At 39.4% G+C, this 22,680-nt stretch overlaps 1 protein-coding gene across 1 annotated transcript in view; it reads left to right on the plus strand.

Annotated features, from left to right (window-relative positions):
* The window catches only part of col4a5 (collagen, type IV, alpha 5 (Alport syndrome)), a 50,679-nt gene extending 37,310 nt beyond the window's left edge, over positions 1-13,369 (plus strand). Inside the window, exons 30-51 of the mRNA XM_053343778.1 lie at positions 1,263-1,430; positions 2,541-2,630; positions 3,098-3,244; positions 3,414-3,512; positions 3,597-3,686; positions 4,012-4,151; positions 4,240-4,366; positions 4,682-4,861; positions 4,981-5,031; positions 5,131-5,316; positions 7,347-7,355; positions 8,756-8,764; positions 9,568-9,701; positions 9,873-9,945; positions 10,086-10,157; positions 10,261-10,389; positions 10,763-10,861; positions 11,073-11,285; positions 11,374-11,551; positions 11,650-11,764; positions 12,274-12,446; positions 13,288-13,369. Of these exons, the coding sequence (XP_053199753.1) occupies positions 1,263-1,430; positions 2,541-2,630; positions 3,098-3,244; positions 3,414-3,512; positions 3,597-3,686; positions 4,012-4,151; positions 4,240-4,366; positions 4,682-4,861; positions 4,981-5,031; positions 5,131-5,316; positions 7,347-7,355; positions 8,756-8,764; positions 9,568-9,701; positions 9,873-9,945; positions 10,086-10,157; positions 10,261-10,389; positions 10,763-10,861; positions 11,073-11,285; positions 11,374-11,551; positions 11,650-11,764; positions 12,274-12,446; positions 13,288-13,369 (2,564 nt within the window). The remainder of the gene's footprint in view (positions 1-1,262; positions 1,431-2,540; positions 2,631-3,097; positions 3,245-3,413; positions 3,513-3,596; positions 3,687-4,011; positions 4,152-4,239; positions 4,367-4,681; positions 4,862-4,980; positions 5,032-5,130; positions 5,317-7,346; positions 7,356-8,755; positions 8,765-9,567; positions 9,702-9,872; positions 9,946-10,085; positions 10,158-10,260; positions 10,390-10,762; positions 10,862-11,072; positions 11,286-11,373; positions 11,552-11,649; positions 11,765-12,273; positions 12,447-13,287) is intronic.
* Positions 13,370-22,680: the final 9,311 nt, after the last annotated feature.

Raw genomic sequence — 22,680 nt, forward strand, 5'->3', positions numbered from 1 at the left:
ATAAGATGGATTTGCAATTTTTCTGGACAGTTCGTTAAGCTTTTAATAAAATAAAATAGAATAGAATAGAAATTAGTAGTCCTGTTTGTAACTTTGAGTAAAGAATTTGATACATTTGTATATTGTCTGTACATGTCTTTATGATTGTATATTTATTTGGATTGTTAAAGTCACCAAAGACATTGTGCCTGATCACCCACTTATCCACTTCTTGAGTTTGTAAAAGTATTTGGATGTCAGTTTGGTGCAGGGGTTTAAAATGTAGACTGAACACTTAACATTTGAGCACCCCAAAGCACGTTATTGAATGTTGAGGGTTTTGTTTGGTGGATTGACAAGCGTGAGCAAAGTCACCCTGCTTCTTGATATAAGTTTTTCCTTTTGGGTTTGAGGTGCACCGCAGTTACCACACCACTGGATGGAAACTTTATCTGTGAATGTTTTCTTCATGGATCTGTCTCCTCTTTACTTTCATTTTGAGATGCCACCAGAACTGCCACATCACTCACACCTAGTCTTGGTTGCGTCACAATCTTCTGCACTCTACACGTTGTTTCTCTATTTGCACAGCTTCTGTAGCACACAGCAACACACATCAGGCTCCCATTTTAACATCACAAGAGTCTCTTTCTTTGCGAGCACACCAATCGTAAACTAACCTCACGGTTTACAGCCTCAGTTTTTGCACCCTGTCACCATCGCACTCTAATCTCATGCATATTCAGAGTGTTTCGAAAACCGACTTCATATAGGACATCTTAATGCATTTAATGCATTTTACTTTGTTCTCCTTATCTCATCTTCGGCTTAATCCATTGCTCCGTCCTCTGCGCTTTGACACACGCCCCTTCGTTACGTGCGACTCCCTGATGCCAAGGCGAGAAAGGTATTGTAACCCAATACAGGTTCAGGCTGGTGGCCATTTAATGGTGAAACATGTCGCACATGAAATTTTAAAAATCACAATTAAGGTGTTAATTAAAAGATTGTATTCAGTAATTTGCTGCTTTCTCTTTTACAAAACACACAATTAACTTGCATCATGACTGAATTGGGCAGGTGCCTGAAGATAAAGAAGAAAGCAGCCAGATTTTTGCTTATGGTGTTTTTTGTGGTTCTCATCACTCAGGGAATAAAACACAGACAGCATTTGGTATAAAAATAAAAAATGAAAACTTCTTGGAATGATTCATAACCTGTGAACCTGGAGTTTAAAGACATTTCCATATCCTGAGATTGAAATTGTTTTATCATCGTCACAGGTTTCCCAGGATCAAATGGAGAGAAGGGAGACTCTGGCGCTCCAGGTTTAGATGTCCCAGGACAACCAGGAGACAGAGGAAGTCCAGGTTTCCCAGGTTCCCCAGGACCAGTTGGTGCCCCCGGATCCCCTGGAGGGTCTGGACGGGATGGTCTGCCTGGACTACCAGGTAAACTATAACATCATTAAACCATACAGTGGCAACTAAAAATTTAACTGTGGCTGTATTTAACTGTATGCCACAGGCTAGCTGGTTAGCTGACTAGGTTACTAAATAAAAGACAGGCTAGTTGATTAAATCACTAACAGATAGGAGAAGTCCTGTCCCCTTTCAATTAGCCTCTGTTCTATAGCCTTGGCCAGACAATGTTATTGGTTTCTACAACATATAAAATCTCAGAAGTACTATCAAAAGCCTCATGGGAGCTGTAATAATTAAATGCTTACAGAAGAATCAGTGTTTATCTTGAATGAATAAGGAGATGTGTTTACTATCCAGCACAACTGCAAGATTGAGATATGCATTTAAGTTTAGAATATGGACTATGGATTAATGATGAAACTGCTGCCTAGGTGGCTAGTTAGCTGACTGCTAAAAGACTAGCCAATATACTGACATTTATTGATTTTACTGAGCAGTTAGTTAGCTGGTTGGCTAACTAGTTAGATGGCAGCTAAGGAGGTTAGTTACCTAATGATGAAGGAATCTGTGGGCAACAGTCAAATCTGAACTGGTGTCTTAATAACCAGAATGACTGATAGAAGATCTGTAACAAAAGGCTAATTTAGGGTTTGCTAGCATGAGTTATTCATACTTACATAGAGAGGTGGTCCCCTTCCACAGAGCACGCCATGTTGCGTTGCTATGTTTGTACAGTAGCCCAGAATGGACAAACGCTGGCTCTACAGAGAAGGTTTTTTGCAAGTTTGAAGATTTGTAAAATATAACTTTTATGAGGGTCACAGTCACAGACGATAAACTTGGTATTTCATAATTCTGGTAGTAGCGATGTAGCAGATGCAAACTCATCTTAAACCTGTAGCCTATTCATTATAATGTTGATGGATGGATAAATTGTGTTCTTTTGCCTTTAATAATGATAAAAATAGTACAAAAAAGGTCAGATCAGGAACACATGTATAATATATGCATAATGGTTGCATTTAGTGTTGCAAGTGTTTCAGGAAAAACATGAATCCCTACTGCTGACTATAGCGTCCATGTGATTATTGACTCCCTCTCTGAATACTTCTATTGTTTATTTTTGACTGGCTGCAGGTACCAAAGGAGACATGGGTCAAATGGGATCTCCAGGACCTAGTGGAGGACCCGGTGGACCTGGAGGACCAGGTGCTCCAGGAATTAAAGGTATTGAACACACTCGTTAACTCAGTCATCTCTCTCAACTCTTACACACAGCCCTAGAAAGGTATATGACATATATAGTAGGTTCCCAGTAATTTTTCCCACTTTGTGTAATTTTTAAATGTAAGAAAATGGTTGTTTAAGTAAAACATGCTTAATAAAGTTTTGTAAGTCAAAAAGCTTTAAGAAAATATTTTTTCCATCTGTGATCAATTGCATCTAAAATGGGGAAAAAAGCAAAAACATGAAGGAAGGAACATTTCATTATCTTTTCGTATTAATAAATATCTATTTTGTTACTCGTTTTGCTTAACATAATAAGATTTTAGCCGGAGTTCATGAAGGCGTTAACAAATAATTTACTACAAATTCAATGGCAGGAAGTAATGTACAGACACCACAGCAACAAGTACTTGTACTCAAAGATATCACCTAAACATAAATTCATATTCCCTCGTCCTCCTCCATAGGTGACGCTGGATTCCCAGGTAGGGATGGCGGGCCCGGTGGCCCAGGTGCTAAAGGAGAGAGGGGTGACCCTGGTCTCCAGGGACCTCCAGGACCCGCTCAAGCACCAGTGGCCTTGAAGGGAGGCAAAGGAGACCCAGGAATACCAGGTACAGCTAAAAGAAACGCCTTCACTGCCCCTCAATAAGTAATTGCAATGATGTTTTCGGTCTCAAGATGTTATGTTTCTCAGATATATGAAAAATTCTGCAAGAGTGATGATTGTCTCTCACCCTATTATTGAAAAAAAATTGTATTTTTTTTGTGTCTGTTCTACAGGTTCACCAGGTTTTCCAGGTCAGAAAGGCATTGCTGGTGTCCCCGGTGATCCTGGAGTGCCAGGATCAGATGGACGTCCTGGACTTCCTGGACCATCAGGTATGGGTTTAGACACACATGCATACATACTGTACACACACTCATACAAACAGATCTCCAACAAGTTGTTTCCCTTGTGTACAGGTCCTAAAGGAGATCCTGGCATCCCAGGAGGCCCAGGAGGTCCTGGAGCTCCGGGACTGAAAGGCAGTATGGGAGAAATAGGATTTCCAGGTGGGTCTGAACGTCTGAAAGCTCTCTATAAAGTCTTTGTTTGCTACATAGCTGTTGATGAATGTTAATACATTTCTTCCAAAATTAGGATTGAGTGCCAAAATTCATTAAGCAATTTAGATTGATTTTTATAAAATATTGTAATTCTGGTGATAGTCAGTGACTTATAATACCTGAGAAATTATTTCAGGATGATTTCACTTAAATCTGACTCACAGTCCCAACATGATAACATACGTTTTAATATCAGTTATTATGTTTAACCTTTAGTCATATTAATCAAAGATTTTCTATGACCCTCTTTTTACTGTTATAATTTTCACAGGACCGTCTGGGCAGAAGGGTTTATCAGGTCAGTCAGGTCGGCCAGGAGCCCCAGGACTGCCAGGTGCACCTGGTTTCCCTGGAGCCAAAGGTGATCCAGGTAGTGCTGGAGTTGGAGCACCAGGACCAGCAGGACTCAAGGTAGAGGATTCAACCACAGAAATTTCTAGGAAAACTTTAAAGTACAAATAAAAAATCACACTTGTATTATATTTAATGTGTTGCACAGGGTGAGCCTGGCCAGCCAGGGTTCCCAGGAAGTCCAGGACTCAAAGGAGGTCCAGGATCATCTGGTCTCCCAGGTTTACCAGGAGGACCAGGTGCCAAAGGCGACCCTGGCCTCCCAGGATTCCAAGGTGCAGTGGTTTTAGTAGTATATATTTGTTTCTGTTGAAGTAGCTAGTTTTCAAGTTTGGCATGTAGCATGTTTCTGACAGCACTGAAAGTTTAGAAACGTTTTCCTTCGTTAAATCATGATGCGTTTAATTAATAAAAATATATTTGAGAGAAAAAAAATCATGATGCATTTCATAGTTTATAGGTAATGAAGGTAATGAAGGTAATGAGGTAATGAGGTAATGAAGGTAATGAAAAGGTAATAAGTTGCCAGTTAAAACAACAACCCTGTTATTGATGTTTTTGCACATCTGCTCTGTTTTCTCTCTTGTTAGGTTCTCCTGGTATCCCTGGTCCTAAGGGTCTTGATGGTGGACCCGGTGCCCCAGGTCTCAGTGGAGCTCCTGGTAGACCAGGAGAGCCTGGCCGACCAGGAGGACCAGGGTTCCCAGGAGACAAAGGTCAGCCAGGTCGGGATGGGATCCCAGGACCGGCTGGAGTCAAAGGAGACCCAGGTAATCTTGCTCAGAATAATTAATTATGTTGAATATGCAAAATTGGAAACCCCTTTGTCAATGTTGCTTGAATATTATTTTAGTTTTGTAGCTTACAATTTTATTCTTATTGATTCCAGGCCCTCCTGGTTACGGTGGTCCAGGTACTCCTGGGTCTCCAGGATTTCCAGGTTAGTAGCCACCCATTGCACACACACACATACTACCATTTTAATTTTTTTTCCACAGTGATACAACTATCTCTACATTCACTTGAACTTTCTGTTAAGGTGCTAAGGGAGACCCAGGTCTTCCTGGCCCAGCTGGCAGCCCTGGTTTCCCCGGTCCAAAAGGAGACAATGGCTTCCCTGGTCTACCTGGTGCTTCAGGCAACATTGGTCCTCCTGGGCCTCCCGGACTGGCTCTGCAAGGCCCCAAAGGACTCCAAGGACCTCCAGGACCACCTGGAAGATCTGGTAAGGAACTAGAAATAGTAATAGTCACCAAGAGTACTGTCAGAAGTTGCTGCCTGGTTTCCTGAGACTTAATTAGACCTAGGTTGAATTCTGGTTTGTTTTACTCCACCTAGAGTAACAGGGAACAGGGGATTCCTTCAAGGTTCCTTTAAAACATTTTCTAAATTGTCCTAATGTAATAAATCCTACTCATGTGGTATAACAAGTAGGATAAAGGATCAAAACGATACTTTTACATGTTTTAAAGTATTTAACTACAAATCATCTCAACTTTACATTACCGTCAACCTTTTTGACCCCCAACAAATAAAAGGAGCTCAGTGAGATGGGTTACCTATTGCAATAATCTTTCAACCCTAGAAAGTTGATTTTCATAATGAACTGAAACAAGTGACTTCCTGGAAGCCTAGGAAATCATTATGCGTTATGTTTTGCAAGATGCAGTTTGTAGTTAATGGTCTAAAACATACAAAACCTCCAGCATGTTGTTGGGTATAGCTGCAGTCTAAAGAAGAGACTACTTTTCAATTATATTATGAATTGAGTTTATTCAGTTCACAATACCTCTTTCAGTCAGTCTCTCGTCACACAACCAGTAAACCAAGCAGCAAATGGCAGAAAACCAAATGCACTTTAAATGTGAATGATTGATTTGCATGGGACACACGTTTTTTCACCAATCACCACCACCGGTGTAAGAACCAAGTGTTCGAACACCGACACGCCCGTCCAGTCAATTGATCAAGAACACTGAGCACGGATGATTAAAGTCTCTGCTGCCGTGCACTTTTCCTTCACACCCAAACCCCTTCTCACCAGGAAAGGTCTGAGTGTTCATCACACACCAATCACCCCAAAAGAGCATGGGATAATGTCACTTTGTTGTCCATGTCATCATCCGTTTTTTCTTTCTTTGTATTTTTCTTTTATCCACCAATCCATCAGTCCTCATGTCTCTTCACCCCCTTGCCCTCTTCTCCAGATCCCAAAATGGGGGGAGTCTGTAATCTATCCATCTCTCCACAGCCCTGAAGTACTGTGTATGTGTTTGTCTGCTTGTCCGACCATCGTCACCAGCGTGTGTCTGCTGTTTGTGGGTTCTTTTTTTATTTTTTTTTGAAGCAATGTTGGTGTTAAGCAGCTAAGCCTATGACCAAACCCTTACAAAAAATTCTCAACTGCATTTTATTAAGTCATTTTAAAATTGGATCAATTTCAGTTTAAATTTGTGGCAGCTGACTCGGATAATTGAGATCTAGTGCCATTTCAGAATGGACAAAGAACAGAAAATTGGCAACGTTTATTTTTTTGACCAACATCAAAAACCATAAAAGGCAAGTTGAGTGTTGGGGTTTGCATTTGGCTTTGCTGTCCTGAGTGTTTTGTCCAACCAATCAGTAATCTGCATGGGCACTGTCTGTCCAACACACATAATAAACACACACACACACACACCTCTAGAACAAGCCTAACACAGTGCTGGAGTGAGCAGGCAACGCTGATATTAACAATATAGCTGTACAATGCACTATTTCCAATTTTATAGGAAGAGATGCACTGATAATAATGTAATCATCCTAAATAATGTTACTGAGTGAAAAGAGAATGAGCAGTAATATATAAATATAATATTAAATGTGGATAATGACATGAAAGCAAATGACAAAAATAAAAACTCATTACTCATATGTTATTCGATTGAATGTAACTTAATTTTTAGGCCGAAATCATTGAATTTCTGTTGGGCCACATTTTGTTTATAATGATTTAAAGCCTCAACAGTAACATTTAGTGTCCTATTTATTCATAATATTTACCTTTTTAATGTGTTTTTCTTTTAAATTATTGGTAATTGTCAGCACTGACCACACGCCAGCACTATGCCAGGCTAGAAAACATTCCCCTCAAGTGTTTTGGGTTTTTTTTATTTGCTATGACATTTTACCTCTGTTTCCTGTGGCGTGGCCCCACCCACTGTGGTGTGGCCCCGCTGCCCCTCTCGTGATGACACGTGCTCCCGGCCACCGCAGGTCCCGCAGGTCAGATCAACGATGTCCAGACTTTTACTGCACGTTCCTTACAGCTACTTTGCTGTACCACACTCACTGACTTTAACCTCACTATCTGAGCAACCAGGAACACATTTCACCTAAAAAAACTTTGTGGGAAATCTCTGCATTTTCTATTTTCTGACCCTTTTACTCCTCTCTAACGACTATCTCCTTTCACTTTCCATGCACACTGATGGTAGTATAATGCACCTTTAACAAGTAAGCACCTTTTTGAATATTTTTTATCAATGAAAAAAAACAAAAAAACTGCACCTGATATTTGAAAGACTAAGTAGTAGTTTGGCACAGTTAGCATGTTATCTGGATCACATGTAGTACCTTCAAATACAAATCTAACATTTAAAATGTGTTATGCATACAGCACCCAAGAGTCTGCACAAAACCTCACCGTATAATTAACTCACCTGGAACGTTAAATCATTGTTTTGTTTTTTAGTATGTTTCACATCCTGTTATTCCAGTTGTGTCAAATGTACTGAGATACAGTTGTTCGTACTTAAGCATCAAATAGTTTATTAAAATTTAGACATACTGAAGCTTAAAGGTTCGCAATGTAATTTTGTTATAGTTTCCAGCAGTGACAGTTCCAAATCCCCAAATTTATACCCAATTCACTGTTAAAAGTCTCTCCTGAGCCCCCTGCAGGTCACATGGTTGTAAAAAAAAAAAACAAACAAAAACATTGCTGTGGAAAGTCATGCACATTGATTACAAAACTAATTGTTCTGAGCACAGAAATGGAAAAACAAGCAGTTTAAAATCTAGTTTAGAAAAGCAAGGCTCAAATTTTGTGCTACAAAATGTTTTATATATTTCATATTTCATTCCGTAGATTGAATACCAAATTAAGAAATATCCATATGTTGTTGTCCAAATCAAAACAAAAGCACATCTGCTCATTTAGGTTCAAGACATTTCACAGCAAAAACTAGTTTATTACACTTAACGGCCTCCATAGATAGTCTACTACCATTTCCTAGTGTTATTAATCCATGTGCTTCATACCATATCAGTATTTTTCCACCATGTGACTTCTGTTGTGCTAGGAGCTGCATCAAAATTCCAGGTTTAACTTTAAGAGTCTCCTACTTTTACATGAACAAGCAGCTCATTTTTAAGTATAACTACCCCTCGAAACAGTCTGCATTCATGCAAACATACCAGCTCCTCAATAGTAGATTAATATAAATCATTTTGAGACTAAAACAACAGATTTTTCAGGCTACTTAAGATAAATATCTCTGTTGTTGTTCCGTCTGACAGTATTTCTGCACTGATGCTTGCTTCTGTCTAAACCTCCTCTTCTTTTTTTTTGCCCTGTGCCGTCAACTCGGCTCTGCTTTACCCGGGAATTCTGGGAACCGTAGGTCCTCAAGGTTAGACTCAAGTGGTTTGATGGTTTTAATACATGCTTTGATACATGCTCTTACAATGGGATTTGTCAGGGGAAATGAAGGACAACTTTTAAAGCGGGTTTAAAAGTTGTCCTTCATGGGTTTGCTTCACTTCAAATGCTCTTAGGTTAAAATGTAAATTGAGAATGATTGGAAACATATAGATAAAGACTTTACATTATTGTATTCAGAAACATTGATTTTGCAATTTTTAATGCTTTGAAGGTGAATTTATCCCAACCCCTTATTGTGGTATGTTGGTCTGTTTTAACATGGAGGGGGTAAAAATGAGTGAAAAGGTTTTAAGAAGCAGCTCATGTGTCGATTATTAAAAACGTCTGCTTTGACCATCTCTTTATCCCACAGGACAGTCCGGACGTCTCCCTCCGTGCTCATAATCACATTTATTAAAGAAAACCTGAACATATATACACACATACATCCAGCTTTGTTACTCTTATACACGATCATCTTTACTTGTGTCATAAAGGTTTCCAAGAATGAATTCTACTATCTGGTTTTTAAACTAAATGTGTTAATATACTTATCTGAGATACTCCTTTTTGTTTGTTTAGTTCATTCTGCATTGTAGAAAGTGAGGTATGGGTCAGCTCAGTTTCCATTTATTCAGTTCATAATACACTTTATTGTTAAAAAAAGAGAATTTCAAACACTAGGGGGCAGTAAAGTCCACTTATCGAATTGATAAATGGAAACTAAACTGATCTGATCAGAAACTACAACATAATCATAACATACCTGACCTCTGACGTCTGTCTATGAAGGTGCACCCGGCCCAGACGGTCCTCGTGGACAGCCAGGAATAGGCGGCATCAAGGGAGAAAAGGGTCTTGCTGGCTCTCCCGGACAGCCTGGTTTCCCTGGATCGAAGGGAGATCCTGGTAGTCCAGGATTCTCGGTAAGAGCAAACTAGAGTGTAATGTGAAGGTATCAAACACAAATTAGGCTTATTTCTATTTGTTTCTATGATATTTAAATTGTGACAATGTTGGTGTAAATTGAATTTCTTATGGATGGTCAGAGGTGCTCAGGAGCTGAGATCTAACTGTCTGGACATCTTTCTCATTAGGGTCCCTCTGGTATTCCTGGTGGACCTGGTACGAAGGGAGACATCGGTCTGCCTGGCGTTCCCGGATTCCCTGGTTAGCCCACAATGACAGCATTTTCTAATTCATCTTCCTGTTAAAAAAAATTGAAAATAGAATAGAAAATACTTTATTGTCATGTCCTATTTATGATCCCGGCAAGACCTAAATATATGTCCTGTTTGTATCTGTGCCAGGACCGAAGGGAGACTCAGGAATTCCAGGATCTAGCGGCCTTCCTGGAGATCCTGGTGATGTCGGACCTCCTGGTGGGTGAACACATTTACCATGTTAATTTCATTCCAGTTATTGAACCACAAAGACATTATTTCACATTAATTATTGTTGTCTTCTGTAACTTTTGATCCACAGGACCTCCTGGTGATCCTGGTGTATCTCCAGCCCCTATTGTGGTGAAAGGAGAACGAGGACCCCCTGGTCCTTCAGGCCTGCCTGGTGGACCCGGATCACCTGGCGCCCCTGGACGTGAGGGTATCCCAGGTGGGTACATTTGGACTCTTGAATGTCTAGGGCGAGTTTCAGTGCGGGATGATTCAGCATAACTATACTGATTTTAGTATGTGTTGTTTTAGTAGGTTTAGGTATTACTAACAAAATAATCTCATTCATAATAAGTTATAATAATACGTTTTTTGTGTCATCACACCAGTAGACTATAAGTACAAGGAAGAAGGCTCAGCGGTATTGTCCTTAACCCCAACGCGTGCCTCTCAATGCTACACAGAAATTTGTAACACAAAATGTTTATCAGAAAGTAGAATTTGTGAAGACTTCTTTTGTAAATTAAGCTTTGAAAAATAGTTGAATGATCTGTTTCCGTCATTGATTGAGTGCTCTCTGTCTCTGCTCTCAGGTCTGGCTGGAGAACCAGGAGATGCTGGTCCAGAGGGTCCCCCTGGATTCAGCGGCCCACCAGGCAGGAAGGGAGACAATGGACCCTCCGGTCAGCCTGGTAAGTGTCTCTGCTGTCCTCTTAGTGTCTCTGCTTTCCTCTCAGTGGTGAGTCTAGCATCCTTTGGTGTTTTCTCCAAAAGACACCTATAAGTTTTTATTTGTCTAATTCAACAAACATTCAACATTATTTTGCCTAAATTGAACAATCTCTATGATCCCAGTGGTTTCTCATTTCTAATGCACCCACTCGGCATATCTCCTGATCACAGGTTCACCTGGTTACCCTGGTCCCCCTGGTTCAGACGGCCCACAGGGTCCTCCCGGTCCTCCAGGATCAGTTTCAGCAGCCCACGGCTTCCTCATCACCCGACATAGTCAGGGTCAGGATGTGCCATTCTGTCCTGACGGTACTGGCCTAGTCTACGATGGATACTCGCTGCTGTACGTGCAGGGCAATGAGAGAGCACATGGACAGGACCTTGGTATGAAAGATTTTTGTTTCTTTATTAAACCTGAACCTTTATGCTCTCATTTTGTTAATTAATTGAGCCTACGTTTCGTCTCTTCCAGGTACGGCCGGCAGCTGTCTGCGCAGGTTTAGCACCATGCCCTTCATGTTCTGCAATATCAACAACGTCTGCAACTTCGCCTCCCGCAACGACTACTCCTACTGGCTGTCTACACCCCAGCCCATGCCCATGTCCATGGCCCCCATCACTGGAGAGAGCATCAAGCCTTTCATCAGCAGGTAGGGATGGGCAGACAGGTGGCATGACGGAGAGGAGTACTGGATTAGAAGAAGGGAAGATGTTTGGTGTTTAATTTGACTTTTCTGTGCGCGTATAGATGTGCAGTGTGTGAAGCTCCAGCCATGGTGATTGCAGTCCACAGTCAAACCATCCAGATTCCCACTTGCCCTTCGAACTGGACGCCTCTGTGGATAGGATACTCTTTCATGATGGTAAGATATGACACATATTACATGCTTACTGAAATTACTCACATTTATCCCAATCTTTCATATAGAAACGTTTTTGTTAGGACTGCAACCCGATCAGAGCCATATACCTCATCTGCTCCTCTATTTCAAAAACTTCAGATCAGTTTTTATTTATTAGATACTTTCATGTGAAGGAAATATTCCTGAGCAGTTTCTGTTTTACTATAACCCAAATTCACTGGTTCGTTCATATCGTTCAAGTCGTCAATCATTAGATCTTCATCCTCCCAAAGTTTTTACAAGCAGAGGTCAGTTTTCGTTAAGATTTAGGGGAACAAAATTCTAAGAGATGTTTGAAGGAACATTTAAATGCTCTTTTGTAACTGTTTTTCTCAATGTATTTTTAGATTTCATGTATGGATGCAATGTGTGCAAATGTGTAATTTTTTTAACTTGTGAAAAATAAACTACACTAAAACTTAACTAATGTACTTATCTAATCTATAACCCATCTTTCTCCTCCTCCCCAGCACACCAGTGCGGGTGCAGAGGGCTCTGGCCAGGCCCTGGCCTCCCCCGGTTCCTGTCTGGAGGAGTTCCGCAGCGCTCCCTTCATAGAGTGCCACGGCAGGGGGACATGCAACTATTACGGCAACTCCTACAGCTTCTGGCTGGCCACTGTAGAATCCAATGAGATGTTCAGGTACAGACAAAGACTGTATAAAAATATATATTAGGTAGCGAGGAGTGATTACCCACTGATTTTAAATTGAAGCCAGTTTGAAGCCCAGCGTTACCGCTGCCATATTTTCCATTTAGAGCCAGGACCTTCCATATAGGGAGTGCACTCTTGGAACATGCCCCGCTACCTTAAAACGAAGCTAGTTTACTAAGAACACATTAGCTACTTTAGCTACTTATGTGCTAACAGGGCAGGTATCATAATCCAGTAACATTAAACTTACTGAAATATTACAATAATAATCTGACTCAAGCCAACGTTCAACCACAGCAGTCAATCACCGCCCGTAAGACACACATCAAAGCTACGATAAGTCTTCAAATCTTATTATCGAAGCAATCATGTCCAAAATGACCTTTTGGTTTATTACTTGAGGGGCCAAATTAAGCAATTGAGACCTTAATGACTTATTGATAAAAAAAGATTTGTAGTAGATTAGTATTTCTAAAGAAAAGTTGATGCTTTTTGAATGTGAGACAATAGGAGCATCTAGTGGCCATCAGTGGTGTTGCACCTTAAGGCTTCAACCTCAAGTCATGGTAGTTGCTTGATATCAGGAGAGTGTCATAATGGTTAGAAGTTTTGTTAAGAGGGGGCATTTCTGGCTTGTGATATATACTTCTAACCATCACTTCTAAAAATACGCATTGGATTTAATAAGTAATCCAACCTCTTGTAATGCTGCTGCTGTAAAATTGTAATGTCTAATATTTTCACTTTAAAAAGGATTCTTACAGGTTCACATGATTTGATTAATGTCAGATTTATTAACCCTTGACTTTTACCCCTTTGCCCCTTGCAGGAAGCCCCAGTCGGAGACTCTGAAGGCGGGTAACCTACGGACGCGGGTCAGCCGTTGCACGGTCTGCATGAAGAGGACGTAACGGCATACGGCAACGAGGAACCCAACTGTTGCCAGGGACGCCTGATCGATGACAGGAGATGAATGATTGGATGATGGGGGACAAGTAGGGGGCGGTCGTAACGGTGTCGGATAAGCCGTTAACGACAAGGTGGAATTCCAATGGTGCATTGTCTTCCGGATAAAGAAAAACAAAACTACATCTAAAACAATGGTGCTACTGTGCAACACAGCTTAAAAAAAAAAGAAAAAAAGAAAAAAACTGATCAAAATCTTACATTTAGTCTTTGGTTTTCTTAAGAAGTACCTCAAAGTGAAAGCAGAAAAATATATCCACTAAATGGTGCCATGATGGATGCGCGACAACAAATTTTCATTCTTTTCCCTACTTTCTCAAAAAGGGTCACTTTTTCCTTTCTCTCTCTTTTTTTAAAAAGAAAAAAAATCACTTTTGACGTTGGTGCAAAAAGATGATACTGTACATCCATTTCTAGACATAAGTGCTCTTTTTTTTTTGTTTTGTTTTTTTTTGTTTTCGGCCTTATTCATGAGGAGCAAATGGTCTCCACAGTTACCAAAATCGGCACTTTGACTTCGGAAACATCCAAGATGAGAGATGCACTGACGATGAGCTTTCCTTAGTGAGACTGACTGCCTCTTTTTTCTTTTTTAAATTACTAGCTCTTCATTCACACCCTCTCTCTCTCTCTCTCTCTCCCCCTCCCCCCCTCTCTCTCTCTCCTTCTCTCTCTGTCATTTTTCTGTCGTCTTACATTTGGTGGTACTAACCCTGCTGCAGCCTGCCTGCTAACCATCAGCCTACACTTTTCTTCCGCTTACCTTTTTTTTTGTAAGTAATAAAATGTGTATATTGTGTAAAACACCTTTTATTTTTTAGCGTATTAGGTCCTGGATCGATACCAGCTGTTTTGTTATAAGACAATTTTTTTTTTTTCAGGTTCTTTTTAGCTTGCTTACTCACTCACTTACACACACACACATACACACACACACACACATACAAACACACACTCACTCACTCACTCATTCATTCACTCACTTCATTGCTCATGGACACACATCGACTCAGATTTTGTACAAAGTAAGGCTTTTATGAATGAAACAGTATTTTATATATAATAAATATATATATGAAAAAAGAGGATAATGAGGTATATAAACTTATTCGGCTGCGGGGAGATTGTTCGCTGTTTTCAACCACAAACTAAGGTCATGCATTTCACCCGAGAAATAAAGCTAACTACTGAGCACAGACAGAGCCGATTTCCCTAAAAAAACATAACAGGCTTGTATATTAACAACGCCAATCACTTAAAACCTTTTTGTATTCAATTTGTAGAGTTAATAAATGTCGAACTGAATTAAAGGGGATTTGCTTCTAGGTAGTCTAATGATTGGGGGAATGTTAGAGATGGATTTGAATTAAACCTCGGCTCCTTCATGAGAAAACCACGATCTTTGTTTTGTGTGTCTCTCTCTCTCTTTTTTTTTATTTTATTTTATTTTATTTTTTGTTAACATTTCCAGGTGCTGGGCTTTTTTTTGCTATAAAGAGAGGGCCTGAGGTTTTTTTTTTTGCACCCAAAATCTTCAAATCCACTTTTTACTGGCTTGAATTTGTATCCAAAATTGGTTCAAGTGTTCACACTCGACCATGTTGAAACACACATTTAAAGTGTTCATTGAAATCAGGTGTGATAGTCCCCGATGTGACTTTTACTTCACATCAGGCATTCACACTCCTGGTGTACTGTAAGTCTACAAAAGCTGTTTTAGGGAGGGGGGGGGAGAAATATTTTCCTGTGATTTTATTGTTATTTTTATTTTTTCAAAAACTGCTTTTATGAATTCTAATTTTTTTGTCAACCTGGGGTGCGATTAAAATGTGTATTCATTGTTTTTTTTTCTTTTTGTTTTGTTTTCATGTTATGTTATCCAGAAGTTGTTATAAACTTTTAAGACTGAAATAAATACTATGTCCAAAGTGTCGTCTTCTGAAAATGTATGATTGCAAGGACGGGACCGAAGCTGCAGACTTTTGCAGCATTGTGCACCATATTAAATCACTTTTTTTCAACATTATTCCCAAAAAGTGTCAAACATTTCAAGCTGAGCTGACTCAAAACTCAGAAATTGTGTCATCAAATGTCTTGTGTTGTCGACAAACTGTCTAAAACCCAAAAGAGATTCAATGTGTTATTCATGTATGTCAAAGACAAGCATCAAATTCTCACATTTCAGGTTTCTTTTTTTCCCATTTTTGCTTAAGAAATAAAAAAAAGGATTATTATTAGTATTTGATTACTCATCAATTAATTGACTAATTGTTAGGGCTCTTGCTCTTGGATGCTGTGTAGCTCATGCAGGCCGAGCACGTCAAAGGGCTTGTGTGTCTAAAACTAAAACAAAAAACACATGTAAGACATTTTTAAATGTAAAGTCTTATCAAATCCTCCTTCAAACAAGACCAGGTAACCAACCAGGGAAATAGGGCAACTGTCTTGGAGCTCCAAAAGTCACACGTTTTGGTAGTTTAAAGAGGCTCATTACTAAATAAAGTTGTATTTTGTGCAATTTTAATCATAGTAACCATCAGAAAATGTGACGCAGTACAGTTGTTTTCTTAGACTCAAACTCAACAACAGGCGTGTGTGTTGTAACATGAGTTGGTGTAGGCGGAGAGGCTAGCAGGGTTAGCAGTTAGCTCAGAGAGTCGACAGACAGAGAAGTGGGGATTTCCACATGCTAGCTTTATTCTACAGTAGTCAACATCGACCATACAAAGCCAGGTCTCCACGGCGCTACATTCACTAATCATACATGAGCAGTAAGACGTAGACAGCTCAAACACCACCAACTTGTTACTGAGAGTCTTAGCGAGAGTCCCTCCTTGTGGATGTCCGGAGAGCATAAGACATGACGAACAACAACGCTGCTGTGTATACACTATAAAACAAAAAGGAGGCACCACCACCTTGTGGCGCTATTCAGTATTGCAGTAATAGCACAACTAGACTGACCATTTACAGTGTGTGTGTGTGTGTGTGTGTGTGTGTGGAGGAGGAGGTGCACTAGCAGGTTGTGGTGGAAAAAAATGTTGAAAAGTGTCACAACAATAACATTTCTCAAATTATTTTTTACATCCATGCCTCAAATTTCCTGTATTAACTAAAAGAAACAAGCTTTTAATGAAGATCTGATGCAAAGTCATTCATAATCAGGCTAAATAATGGATGGAAATACACATCGGGTCACTAGAGAAACATCTTAAACTGACCAAAACATACAGTTGGTGGAGAAAATATATATAGTTCAAAGATGTCAAACATTTGGCACATTTAAAAGAATTAAAGTAACCACATATTTAATAAAATCATCATAATTTTGTCATCCTGTTTCATGCTGTGTTTCTGTTATTTGTATTTAGTACATCTGTCTTTCCAAGGAGAGTGATCCCTCCTCAGTTGCTCCTCCCGAAGTTTCTCTCATTTTTTCCCTTTTAAAAGGTTTTTTTAAGAGATATTTTCCTAATTTGAATCGAGGTTCGAAGGACAGAGAGAGGATGTTCGGTGTTTCTGACGTCATTCTGACTTCCATCGAAGGCAATGACGTATTTGTAAACTGGGTGACGTCAGAAACACTAAATTAAAGAAATGACGTAGGCTGTTCGGGACAGTATATAAGGGCTCACAGCAGAGAATTCACACATTTTCTGTCAGACGCACAGAAAGCATCGACAAACTTTTATATCTGAACGCAAACCAGAGTCCAGAAAGCCAGAAAACATGATCATGAACCAAAAACCACAAGCGACCCTTGAACCTCCTACCACCACCTCCACACCAACAGTGGCCGGGAGTGAAGACCCTCTGCGGGCGTTTGTGTCCCTACTGACGGTCCAGGTGTTGACCGAGTGCAACGCTTTCAAGAACCGGAGCCAGGAGGAGTGGGTCCCTCACACCAAACGCCTGGTGAGCCAAACAGTGGAGGGACTAGCCCTCCATGGAGACGTCTGCCCAAGTTTAAAAAAGAGTAAAAAAATAAGTAAAGCGGTGCTCAGAGACCTGCAGAGGCAGATCGGAGGTAAGAGCAACCGGGAGACAGTCCTACTGCTGCAGGATCCAGATGTGGACAAACTCTTGATCCGGGCTATTCAGGTCAACATTAAGGCTTATTCTTCCCGCCGCATTAAGAGAGACTCCCGCCGTGACTCTTGGGAAGATGTGGTAAAACTTTTTGCCATCGCCACTGTTACCATCGCAGCCATGTTTTTATTACTGCTGATCCTCTAAAGCTGCTTTGGAGGAGGCTGCAGCAACATCCGCAGGCAGAAGTCCATACAGGGCCTCACAGAGGACTCACAGCACCAAGAGAGGAAGTGATGCTGACTAAAACACCTCACATCGTCCTCTGTGTGGAGTTTCTCTCTGTGCAGGCGTGGGTTTACTCTGGGACCTCCAGTTTCCTCCCACAATAAAATATTTTCACTAATGTAAATTTTTGATATATGAACTGTTTCTACTCATTAGTTATATTTTGTCTTTTAATTCGCTCATCTCTGAATCTAAAAGTGTTTTTTTTAATGTCTGGTTTTAAGAAAAGGTGACAAAAATTCCCAAAAATGGTGTTCCAGTTTGCAAAAAAAACCCCACCAAATCTTCTACAATCAACATACCATCAAATGGTGCCTAAAAATTCAACTGCTGTGTTTTACTCGACACTCCAAATATTAATATTACAAATGCTGAATTATCTTTATTCTACTTATTTAAATACAGTCTTGATATACTTTTAATTTGCTTGAATATTTCCATGTCATGCTACTGCCACTCCACTGTATTTCAGAGGAAATATTAGGCCTATACTTTTTTATTTCATTACATTTATTTCACAGCTATAGTTACTTTTTTCAGTTCAATATTTTACATGTAAACTGATTTTTGTTTTAAATATATTGTTAATTTATTTAGATCACTTCATGGAGATCTGTTTTCACAAATATAGTCAGCAGTTATTTGACAGAATATTTTATTTAACATAAAAACACCCATGATACAGCTCATACATCAGTGTTTCCCAACCCTTTTGGGTAGATTTGTGTTTTACAACTTGCTTTTTAACCACATTTTCAATCATCTCATGACCCCTCAGATTCATCCTGGGACCCTTTGGAGGGGCTCAACCCTTAGGTTGGGAACCACTGGTGTATATAAACTAGTTCAAACTAGCTTCACCTTAACCAGTTACAACAATAAAATGTTTTCCACACACTGATCCATCAGTATTAATAATCTAATTTCATATTAATGTCACTACACAATTTATCTCTTTATGATTATACTACATTTTACTAATGTTATTACACACACTGTGAAGTTGAAGACAAAAACTCATCTCATATGTTCTATCTGGAAGAAAACTGAACATCATTGAAACATTGAATATTGATGAGGAAGGTTAAAGCTCGTCTATACAGGATGTAGTGAAGGTTATGGTTAAGCTGATGATAGTGCATTATTAGCAGATAGAGAATCAACTTTCAACATGGATTACACATCAGTAAGAGTGTGTTTTAATTTCAGAGCTCAGTCTTCTGCATGATTTTCTTCTTCTTGTCTTTTCCCTCCTTGTGGAAGACTTTCCCATCAGGCTGCTCTCTCCACTTCAGGTTGGCTCCACTCACTCCTTGCTCCTTCAGTCTGTCCTGGATCTGGGAAACACAAATGGAAACCATTTTGAAACATTCATCCCCCTTATCACGTTATTGTTGTTGTTGTATTTAAAGCCACTGGTTTTAAGATATGATCAAACTCCATCGTGGCAAAACACAGCAAGCACAATAAGCCTGTAATCAAGTATTTTAGACCTGGTTAACTCTTTATGCCTCCTTTAAAAAAAGTTCATTTGAGACCCTTAGGGACAAAAATGTCAGCGTGAAAGTATTGCCATAAAAAATATCATAAATTAACATTATTTTCTACTTTCAATTAATTATTTTTTTAACCAACATCATTCCTGATAATTAATATCACATATTTATTCATTTTCAGGATTTTAACCCTTTAAATGCCAGTTTGTTTACATACAATAAAAAAAACACAAAAATGTAATTATTTTCTATATAATAAATGCAAAGTGAATTATTTTGGAGGGGATTACCACAGCCTTGGAAATGTCAATGATTAGCAACAACATTGATTTTAATGCGTTATTATTTTTTGTGCAGTGTCAGAGCCCTGGCTCTAAACACACAGGAATGTATGAAAGAGTCATTTTTTAGCAGGGGGATTAAAAAATTTAGTTGTAATGGGTTTCAATTGGGCATTTTTGTCCCTGAGGAGCTGAGAGGAACAATTTTATCTACACGCTGTATTATAGACCTATTATAAGTGAATGATTAAAATAAGAAAAATATATATGTTAAAAGAATGTCCTTGGAGAATTTGATGCCATAAGCATGAACACAGACCAAATAATCAAGAAAATAAAATACTGAAAAGCCAAAAATGTCCTTAAGGAGGCATAAGCCCCAGAACCCAAACCATGGTGGAGTTTGAAGACTTGCCTGTTTCAGGAGTTGTGCTTTCACAGCCGGGTCATTGAGATTCACAGAGGGGTCATTCAGCTTCATCCTCAGCTTAACTACCTGCCTCTTCACTGGTGCAGGGACACAAATAGAGAGAGACAAAATATGCTTTTATGACATTAAACCCATAAATGTAAAGAAGCAATCACGTCATGTTCTTGTTTGAATAAACTTCAACATCAACAATTCAAATGTTATGGAAATATTTGTTCTCTTGCACTAAAGGAAAGTAAACCACTCACCAGGTTGAGCGATGCCGTGGCAGACAAATGGGTAAACGTTGTTGTCACAGTTCTCTGGCCACCATTTTCCTGAGTCATGATACAGAGATGTAACACATGACACGCCTGAAGAGTCATGATGGTAGAAATAATTCCTCTGCCAGTGTCCAAATGAGGTTTTACTCCCATCTGACCAGTAAGTGTCAAGATTTCCAATCAAACCGATCCATGCCGAGTAACTCGGCACCAAGATCTGGATCTGCTGGAGCTCAGCATCGTTCCTCGCAGTAGCCAGGTCTATGTAGTTCTCCCTGCAGTACCTCTGAGCACTGGACCAGTTCATTCTTTCACTTACATAAACAAATTGAGGGTCCAGCTGGGTTCCTGCAGTTAGTTTGGGGAGAAAGTGGAATTGTTGACATATTGAGTTTTTAAATAATATTTTAATGCAGATAAAAAGTATTTTTTATGTTAATAATGTATCAAATAAGAATATGTGATGTCAGATGAGTTGCTTGTAGTAATGAACTCAAAAAAATCTGTTAATGTAGGTTAAAGGAAGAAAATATACTTTGCTGTTACTTACCATTATAACAGATGAAATAAGTTTCATAAGAGCAGTCATCAGTCCACCATCTTCCACTGCGGTACATGCGTACGCAGGACTGATGACTTGAGGAAAAGTCTGGTTTATTGTCAGTAAGTGTTTGCCAGTTCCTAGATTCAGGCCCTCTCCCTCTGTACCCATCTGACCACTTCCAAACAATGTTACCGTACAGACCAATCCAGACATCATTGTTACCAGCAGAGAAAAGTATGTTATTGAACTGGTTCTGGTCTTCCTGGTTTTCAATGGTAGCCAGGTCTGTGTATTTCTCTCTGCAGTAGGTCTGAGCATCAGTCCAATTCATCTTTTCAGCAACATAGTGGTACTGATGGAGACCAGATGTAGAGAAGATGAACCAACCTGGGAGGGAAACACATATGACTTATTAACATATTTTAACATGTAAAGGCTGAAAGTAAAGTTTTTCATCCATGTTTTCAATATAATATAATAATAAACAACGTTAAGGTCCGTCCACACTGAGAACGATAACTATAACTATAACGATGTGAGCAGCTGTGTCTGGAGCACGAAGCACGGTGTGTAAAAATGACACACAGTATGAGCAAAGATCCGCTAACTTTGTTTATTTTACATTATAATAGAGAGCAAAGTTTCAGCATCTTTGTAATAATAAAGACCTCTCTAAAGAAATCACCTCTGTCATCCTGCCCCAATTTACAGCGCGTCAGTCCATGGTGAGAGAAGAAGAAGCTACATTCAAATGAATAAATAAGCATTTTTGATTGCCAGTGTTTTTATCATTCATCAATCTGAAAGTGATTCCAACAATATTTTTCTCCTCTATTGTTATAGTTATAGTTGTGATGTGGCCATTTAAATCTTTTCATAGTTATCATTATAGATATTGTTCTCAGTGTGGACGGCCCTTATAGGCATGATCAAATAATTCACTGACCTGACAGATAAAAGACACCCAGCGAGATCCTCTCCATCATGATGCTGCTCTGAGTACTGTATGTGCTGAGAAATATGACTGAAATATAACTCTGATCTTAGGCAAACCTATGCAAATTCAACACCTGCTTCTCTTCCCCTTTCCCGTGAAAGTTTAATAAATTAATAAACTCTTTGGCTCAATGCTGTCATTGACAGTTCAATGTTTAACTGCACTGAAACTACATGGCTGTATAAGGGTGTCTGCACACTTTAAATGTCCTTTCATGGTGTGTTTCTATTACATGAAATCTCAAGGCTTTTAATTATTTATGTATGTATGTTATTAAGTACCTTGAATTGCCGAAGTTGCTAAAATAAACCAAATAAGTAAACCTGCCCTGCAGTACCTGCCATCAGAGACAAATGATGCACTGAGGCAAACACACACACACACACACACACACACACACACACACACACACACACACCCAACACAAAGCCCCTGCTACCCAGGAATCCCAAAGCTAATACAGACTTAATCATTAACCAATAGTATATTAACAAAATGGGATAATTTTGCTGATTTCCTCCACCATCCATGACGGTATCCACAGAAATAGCCAAATACATAACACACACACACACACACACACACACACACACACACACACACACACACACACACACACACACACACACACACACACATATTATTATTATTTACCAGACAGCAACAGTCCAAAAACAGTAACTGAATTAATTAAGTGAACACCATATTACAAAAACGATATGTGCTCTTCTTGCTCTCATCCAAAGTAAAGCATTGCACAACCAAATCTGTAAAGGAACAAAAAATAACGTAACATACTAAATGATAGGCTATAACCGATCATTAGCTAGCTGTTAGTGCTGAGCCTCCGATGATGATGTCTGGCAGATGTTGCCTGTTATCACTGCTGCAGAAGGATTCACATATAATAACTCATCACTGAATCCCA

This window comes from Scomber japonicus, chromosome 22 (genome assembly GCF_027409825.1).
Source record: "Scomber japonicus isolate fScoJap1 chromosome 22, fScoJap1.pri, whole genome shotgun sequence".
Lineage (NCBI taxonomy): Eukaryota > Metazoa > Chordata > Actinopteri > Scombriformes > Scombridae > Scomber > Scomber japonicus.